This window comes from Calidris pugnax, unplaced genomic scaffold, assembly GCF_001431845.1.
Source record: "Calidris pugnax isolate Ruff unplaced genomic scaffold, ASM143184v1 scaffold351, whole genome shotgun sequence".
Classification (NCBI taxonomy): Eukaryota; Metazoa; Chordata; class Aves; order Charadriiformes; family Scolopacidae; genus Calidris; species Calidris pugnax.
In genome coordinates, this window is record NW_015091067.1 from 468,387 (window position 1) to 476,581 (window position 8,195).

An 8,195-nucleotide genomic window follows, 5' to 3' on the forward strand; every position below is an offset into this window, starting at 1 on the left:
TATTTCAGACACAGATTTTATTAATTTCACTGCATTAACATGAAAACAGGAAAAAAATAATAAGACAAGAATTGAAACACAGCAGTAGAAATACCATGGTTACAGCAGGATTTTTATCACACTGAACTAATTTATGCTTTAATATTAAAAAGGTGCTTCCACTTTAGTGCAGTAAAAAAGTACAAAAGAAAGGAAAAATACTATTTCCAAGGAAGAAGGTTTGCTGTGAGGATAATTTTTTGTCTCTTCTTTAGTCTATTTGTGGCTATTAACCTGGAAAGGTAGTGGACAGATTATAATAGCTGATAGGATAAAAGCTAACAACTAATAGAAGCTATGCCTCGATGTTATAAGGCTAGAGGGGGAAGAGTATTTGCACCACTTAGATTAAGGCATCTGATACCTAATTTAAAAGCTTGGCTTTTCCAGGTTCCTTCTAAAGTTAGACAGGTGATCTTCCCCAGAGGCCATTTAAATTATATGTCTGCTTCTGACTCAGGTTATTTCTTTTTCTCTGCTGACTACTGAGGGACCTTGAAGAGATTTGCTGTTAATTTAGGCATCTGAATCTCATGCCTCATGTTAAGTTGTGTGCAGTCCCCTCTTGTGTCCTTATGTGGCCTGGAGGCTAGTTGAACCTGACCTTCCAGCTTTCCATGAGCAAGGCCTTACATGCATGTCCCTAGAATATCACTTTCTTTTCCAGAAAAACTTCTGACTAATGGACTCAAGTCTTGTGACTTGCAGATCTTTGCTGATGTACTTTTATTGGTTAAGAGCTGTTTTCCTTGGAGGGATATGATTTGTCAGAAACAAGCTCATGTATTTTGGGAGTGCGACGTTGCCTGGTTGTGCAGTCAGTAGACTTGGTATGCACAGTTACTTGCAAAATTGCACCCACAAAAATCACAGTGTTGCCTATTAAAATCCCACTTTGGAAAATGTTAACAACTGAATAGTGATATGGCAGGCATAAAATTAAAGGACTAAAATAAAAATACTCTAACTTACCCTGTAGTCAAAAGCATTATGTTTAAAAATGACTACTCTCTTAGCTAACAGATAAATCCTCGGGTTAAATGGCCCTAGTGAGATAACAGTCAGTCAACTCTACAATTAGAGGAGAGATATTATCTCAATATATCTCATATTCACTCTCAAATTCCTTTTTATGGAAACATCTTTTATTCGTATAGGGAAAATAAGGGTTATGGGGGAGAATGAAGAAAACTAAAAGCCTCCCCCTATCAAATGCCTGACCATGTTGCAAAAAGAATTGCTTCCAAATTGCTTCATTCATGTTGAATACTAAACAGGTGCATCAGTCCTCAAAGTTTCCTCCCAGTGTTTACCTTAAAATGTTCATATAACAGTAAATGGCTCTTGTGAGATGACATACTACTTTTTAGTCTCTTCAATACTGAATTCCCCCCAGGTAAATCTCACTAGCATTTGCTGATCGGATAGAACTTGGGTCAAGAAAGAGAATCATACTATTCTGGGCTCCATTCAAGTCTTGATGTGATCCAGCTATGGTGTTAACATTTCCTGGAGAACTCACAGATTCTCTTAATTTAAGAACAGACAACGCTCTAACCCCAAGGAACAGTTAACAAAGAGAATTGAAGGTCATACAGTTTGCAGTAGCGGTTGATATATTAAATAATGTCAGGCAGTCCTTAAGGCAAAGCGAGTGATGAAACATTTACTAATGTTTTGATGTATGTTTACAGTCCAGTAGAGATGTCATGCTCTGCAGTGGATGGTGTGAATGCGGAACTAACTCTTTCTAATTTTTCACGATAAAGATTTGGACATTTTTTGCAGAGGTGGGCTGCAACATGCTTTCGGAAAAAGGCATAAAGATATTTCCTAAATTTTTCTCCAACAAATGCATAGATCACAGGATTGATACAACAGTGGATCATTGATACTGTTTCTGTCACTTGAATTGCTTTCTCCAGTCGACTTTTGATTTCACAATTTGAGTTGAAAAGTAAACCTTGAAATGTATGCAAAAAAGAAGAAATATGGAATGGTGTCCAGAAGAGGAAGTAACAAATCATGATCACGAAAATAAGTCTGACTGCTTTCTGTTTTTTCTCATTCTTGCATCTCAATAAGGTTTTTAGAATTCGTGAGTAACTGAAAATCATAATAAGCATCGGAACAATAAGTCCCAGAATGTTCATCTTTAAAATATAGGAGTACTTCCAAAATATTGTGGCATCGGTTGGATAATGAGCACTGCAAGTACAACGTGTACTTTCCTTTTGAGTTTTGTGAAACACCATGCCAGGAACGGAAGCCAAAATAGCAACCACCCAAGTGACAGCGCTGGTGAGGATGCCATAGGTAACTGTCCTAGCTTTTAAAGCAAACACCGCATGCACTATGGCCAGGTACCTGTCGAGGGTCAACAGGATTATGAAGAAGATGCCACTGTAGAAGCCAAGGAGGTAGACACCTGAGAGAATCCTGCACAGTGCCTCCCCAAAAATCCAGTCATGAACAGCATAATAAGCCCAAAAAGGGAGAGAAAATATAAACAGCAAATCAGAAATTGCCAAATTGAGCAGGTAGATGTCAGTCATACTCTTCAGTTTCTTGTATTTTACCAGGATAAGGACAACGAGCATGTTGCCTATGAAGCCAAATATCACCACCAAAGACTCTTGTATTCTATCAAGATAAAGACAACGAGCATGTTGCCTATGAAGCCAAATATCACCACCAAAGAGTAAAGCGGGGGCAAAAGTTTTGCTGCAGTGTTCTTCTCCTCAGTGCCTGGGCATGGTGCTGAATCACCATAGTCAAATTCTGTCGTCACTGGCCAGTCATCCAAGTCTATGGTTTGGTTTTCCATGGTGTGTTAGTCTGGGAAGAAAGAAACGAATATTAAACTAGAGGAAACACCAAGCCTGGCAGGGAGGGGAATGAAACACACTAATGTCCTCATCTGGAATGCTTTTTGCTGTTGAGCACGTCAGCATTACTGCATCAAGATACGGAAGCAAAATGAACTTGCGGAGCTCCCAGGAAACCCCTCTTTATGCCTGTGAGGTCACGCTGCTGCAGGTTGGAGGTGCACCGCGTGTCATTCCCTATGTGTAGCCTGCCTGGTGCATTTTTCCTCCTCAGTAGAGCCTGCCAGCTGCCTGACCCAACCGGGAGCAGAGGAAAGATGAATTGAACCTGAGCAGTGGGTAGTTTGGGGCTGTTGAGCTCAACCGTGGCTTTCTCAAGGGGTGGAGCAAGGCAGCAACAGGCACGCAGAGCATAGCCATGCTTCTGTGCTTGGGACCTGGCCACCTTCTCATTGGTGCCAGCCTGTACTGTAGCCCTTGTCCAAGGAGGACCAAGCACTGGCAAGGTGTCAACCAGGTGCCTGCAAAGGCTTCTGAGATGGGTAAAACAGTTACTGAGTGCCACTTGTTTAGGTTGTTGATGATTTACTGGGAGCTACTTAAACATGATAGTTATTAATAACTGGTATTTACACAAAATATTAAAGTCTGCAGAGCTGAATGAGTTCTGCAAGTTCCCATCAAAACCCAAGCGTAATTCATCAGGATCTGAAGAGAGACCCTAAGGAGGAGGTGTAGGCTGCTCAAACCAGGCATCAACAAGTACATCTGAAACATTTTATCTTCTTGATAGTTTAAACAGCAAAACGGTGACAGAGTGGAGAGTAAAAACCCATTTTCTCATCCTCTAGCCCCACTTTAATACTACCTCCATAACTTGCAGATAACAAGCTAAGTACAGGCAGAAGGCACAGAGCTGTATGTGGCATTACCACACATAACCAGGATTTTTATTATGGTCAATGGAGGCGTAGAAACGACCTTTGCACAGTACTAAACATACCTGCCTGGTGGACCTCCACTCCTGGGTGTTGCCGAGCAGGAAGCCGGCAGTGTTGGTCTGGGTTAAAATGGCAAACGCTGTGTCCTTCACAGAGTCTGTGTCATGCACAGGCCATGGAAGTGTGCTGGTCTTGGGTAGGTCTGGAATGAAAACGGTTCACAGTCCTGTAGAGAGAACAGAAAGGCAAACACCTTGGCAAATGGCATAAAAGATGACAGTTGCTCTCAGGGTGGCCTAGGACACCTGTGTCTGTTGTGGCATCTTCCTGACGATTGAAAGACCTCCCCAGTGCTTGGGGATGAAAGAAGTTTTGATTCCTTGTTTCAGTAGCTGTTTATCAGCCGTGATTCAGGAACTCGAAAGTTCAGATTGGCTCAGTGTCTTGGAGGGGACACAAAGGCAAAAGGCAAATACGGCCATCGCTAGGAGTGTGCACTAACAGTTCTTCATCTGCTGTGGTTGTTCGATTCTGTCTGCCGTCCCCTCCTCTGTAAGCCAGCGTTTCCAGTGAGGTGACAGAGGAATTGAAGAAGTGCAAGAGTTGCCCAAACTCCCTGTCCCTCCCGTTTTGTTTTGGGGACTGTTGGAGGGAGCGGGCTTCTCTTGTACAAAGGAGTCACAGCCTGGGAGCTAAGTGTGCAGGTTAAGGTTGATGGTTATGAAATCTGCATTTTGCTGGCCTCTTGATGACTGTTGTCTAGACAAAGGCAATGGACTGCCCCAGCTTCCTCTGTGATCCCTGACCACTCCCAGTAGTGCAGCAATGGTTGCTCCTTTCCTGCTTACAGCCCCGCCGTGCCCTTTTTTCAATGGGCGTTTGTGTGATTGCAGACGTCTTTTGCAGAGACCACATTCTCAAAACCACCACTTCATTCTCTCTGCACTTGATTTCTGTAAGACTAAATGTAACTGCATGCAGCCATCAGTGCCCACCGATCTGCCTACACACCCAGTTTCTGCATGTACAGGGTAGTTTTGATTACTAGCAGAAATTCTGGATGATTTCTGCAAAAGCGAGCAACTGAGTCAAACCTAAGGTACAAATATAAGAGGAGAACTTTCTCTTTGGTGCCTTCCTTCTCTTCTAATTTGTCTTGTGTGCTTATCATGCAAAAGCATCTAAATATATGAATAGTCCAATAAGAGGCTTCTCTCATTTCCCCTTGGAGGACTGGTCATGTTCTGAGTCTCCAAGATGCTGGGTACAGTGAAGTGTGACCAAGCCCTGGGCCAAATGCCTATGTCCTGGGAAGGAGTTAGAATCATAGAATCGCATAGGTTGGGAGGGACCTTCCAAATCATTAGTCCAATCATCAAAGTTCCTGCAGAGAAAATGGGGTTACAGCTTGGATGGGAGAAAATTTTATTTTCTTATTAAATTGTAATTTTGTGAGCCAAAATAAATGTAACAAAGCTGCACTTATGGCAACATCGGAGATTCTTGTAATGAGGATGTAGGTCTGAATCATGTCTTTTCAGATTTCTGTATTTCGGCTGCTTGAGGGAAGCGTTGCTGGCTCTTGAATGTTAGCTATTTTCTATAGTATGTCGCCTTCAGCTATGGAAGTGTCCAGGTGCTGGTATGACTATCAGACATTTCTGTTTTAGAGCAATTGAAGCAAAGAGGCTCCTGAGTTGCCACATTGACTTATTCAGAGATGGCAGTTGTCACAGCTCAATGAGTCTGCTGTGCCCTAATGGGGATTTGGACAGAGTTTCATCACAGAACCCAGAACATTTGATGCCCACACGTTAGAAGAGCATCCATGCATTAATGGAGCTGCTTATCTCAAAACTGAGTGACCCCCAACTTTTACAGTCTAAGATAAGGTTTCTCTTTTGAAATGCATGAATTAGTAATGCAGCGCTACTCGCCCTGCCCTCACTCTCCTCCTTTTCACAAATGGTGGTGTTTGTCATACAGAAAAAGAAATTGCTTAATGACTTGTAGTCAGCTTAAAATTATGTGTCAGCAGCATCTGGGGCACTTTATGAAGAAAGAGAAGTACAGTGTAGCACAGAGTAAAACTGAAATTTAAATGAAGAAAAAATAATAACCTATATCCTGATAGCAGGTGTTGCAAGACAGATGCCCAATGTTTCATGGTTACAGCTCTATCTCTTTAACTTTGCCTTTGACTTTCCAGAAGGAGTCTGTGAACAGGCAAAACTGCAGAAAAGAGTGTCCACAGACACCAAAGACATCTTGGGGAGCAAGTGTAAAAGTGTGTACTTGAATTGCCAAGAAAGCTGAAGGGAAAGACTGAAGTGTAAATTAAATGTTGTATCTAAGACTCTAAGCTGATAGTTGCTCTCAAACACATCTTTTCATGTGGTCGTGTCCACAGGATCTCTTCCAGGATATCAGTGAGGAAAGATAGTCCCTTCCAAAATTAAACCTCGCTTTGGAAACCTCTTCCTCTTTTATAACAGCTGAGCATTAGAAACATCTCTTCAAAATTGCTTGCCTCTAACTGACGAGGTTTTTTCGTTCCTGCAGATCTTTCAAGGAAAAATATCTTCTCAGCGGGAGAAAACAGGCTTAATTCTCTGAGAACCCTTGGTATACAGTTGTTTCCATTCCCCACCAAAACCAGAAAGACAGTCTTGCAAAAATTCTGAGCTTTTCTGCAGTTGAGTCAGTCTATGTGGTTATAAGACAAAAGAAGTAAGAGATTTTCTTACCTAAAAAAATGTACTGTAAAAGAGTAGCATAAGCACTGAAGATCAGCACGCAGAGAAACTTGAGACAACTATTAAATGTCTTCCTGCAAATTCATGACTATATGTATAAGCGGGTTCATTTTTTGTGTAGGCTAAGAAGTCCTGTGCTAGTATCTGTTCAAGGTTTTTTTTCAGTGTCTCTGCTTAAACTGCTTCACATGAAACACTGAATTCAGAGTAATTCAAACAACAGTTGTAGTCACAACCATTCTGGGGATGAACTTGAGTATGAAAAAGGCAGCCTATGGTCTGGAGTGGAGATTGCCAACATATGTCATAGGATCTTGCCCCTGTCATGTTATTGCTATAGGGGTCTCCACACACAGGAGTTCAAGCCCACTGCCCTGGCACTGTCAACCGTTCTTGGCAAATGACAGCAATTCTCCTGTGAGAGTAAATGTTGCCATAGCTGCATATTTGATATACTACCAAAAAGTTATATATCTTCTTAGGCTATTGTAGATTTTTGCCAATACCCAAGTGGCAAGTCTCATTTATCCAAGCAAAGGAGCTCACCTCTCCTAGTGTGTGAGAATAGTACAATTCCAGTGTAGTACTGATTAATTTTTTTTCATGTAAAAGTGCATTAACAAAATTTGCAAGCCAGATCATGACTGACCATAAAACTGATATCTCTAGTTGAGGTTTTCTAATGTGGTGGCTCAGAGACATCACATTAAAAAGGAGGAACCAATCCCAAAGAACTTACCCCTTCATAACATTATAATGAAACCATGCCTTTAACAGATTAAATTCTTGAATAATACAAAACCACCATCAGATAGGATAGTGATGAAGAATGTCTGCCTTCTGCATCTAATAGAGCAAGATGTGGTTTAGATTTGGAGAGATAAGATTAAGTGGGAAAGATTTCATATCTGCTCAGTTCATATCCTTAACTGAATACATTTTCAAGCTACTGACCTCCTGGAACAGCTTCAAAGCCAAGACCCAGTAAGTTTCTAGTACAAAAAAGATAATTTTCTACACCATTTGTCCAATTCAATTCTCTACTCTCACATTTAGCCTTATCCTGAGTTGTAAGGTAGTTACAAGACACAATTGTTCTTATAGGTAGTGCCTCTGCTTGAATGGTAGCTCTATTGGCACTGTCATTAGGCACATATACTTTCCCACTGAGTGATTCTATATATCTATGTATCTATATATCTATATATCATATCTATATATACACATTTACGTGTAAAAGAAGGGAAAAAAAATAGCTACTTACTGATTATCAAGCTTGTTTTGTCTGACTGTGTCGTCGTCGTCTTCTTTGTGAACTAACACATAGTTAAACCCTATATCTGAAAATAGGAAACAGCACTTCCTGTGTGATCTATTGCAAAACATTAGTATAAGAATCAAGGGCATGGTTCTTCTTTTCTGAAAATGCTCAGTTTTCAGGTTGAGTTCAGAATGGAGGCATGAAGGCTTTGGGCATCTGCTTGTTCTGGACAAGCTGGAACTGGAGCAGTCAGTATCTGAGCTACTACATCTCTACTGGGTTATTAAATCAATTTCTAGCTGCTCTAGACACTTCTGCAGCTCAACAGAAAGTGAGCATACAGAATGTGTGGTTTTAAAATTATATTCAG

The 8,195-nt window shown here is 41.1% G+C and overlaps 1 protein-coding gene across 2 annotated transcripts; it reads right to left on the reverse strand.

Moving 5' to 3' along the window:
• Nucleotides 1–7,912, reverse strand: LOC106896751 (C-C chemokine receptor type 5-like). Of its 2 annotated transcripts, none has more exons than XM_014956964.1 (4): nt 7,829–7,912; nt 3,871–4,034; nt 2,713–2,877; nt 1–2,644 (listed from the first exon to the last, which is right to left on the reverse strand). In XM_014956964.1, the coding sequence occupies exons 3-4, from the start codon at nt 2,864–2,866 to the stop codon at nt 1,728–1,730; spliced, it is 1,071 nt and encodes a 356-aa protein (XP_014812450.1). In that variant the 5' UTR covers nt 2,867–2,877; nt 3,871–4,034; nt 7,829–7,912; the 3' UTR covers nt 1–1,727. The 2 variants fall into 2 exon arrangements, with proteins under 2 accessions (XP_014812450.1, XP_014812449.1); XM_014956963.1 differs by having other exon boundaries at nt 1–2,604; nt 2,673–2,877.
• Nucleotides 7,913–8,195: the final 283 nt, after the last annotated feature.

Bases quoted from the DNA above. Each gene is read 5' to 3' on its own strand.
- LOC106896751 (XM_014956964.1), bottom strand. From the start codon at position 2,866: ATGGAAAACCAAACCATAGACTTGGATGACTGGCCAGTGACGACAGAA. The intron at 2,645-2,712 runs GCAACATGCTCG...TTGGCTTCATAG, and splicing joins GGTGATATTTGGCTTCATAG to GCAACATGCTCGTTGTCCTT.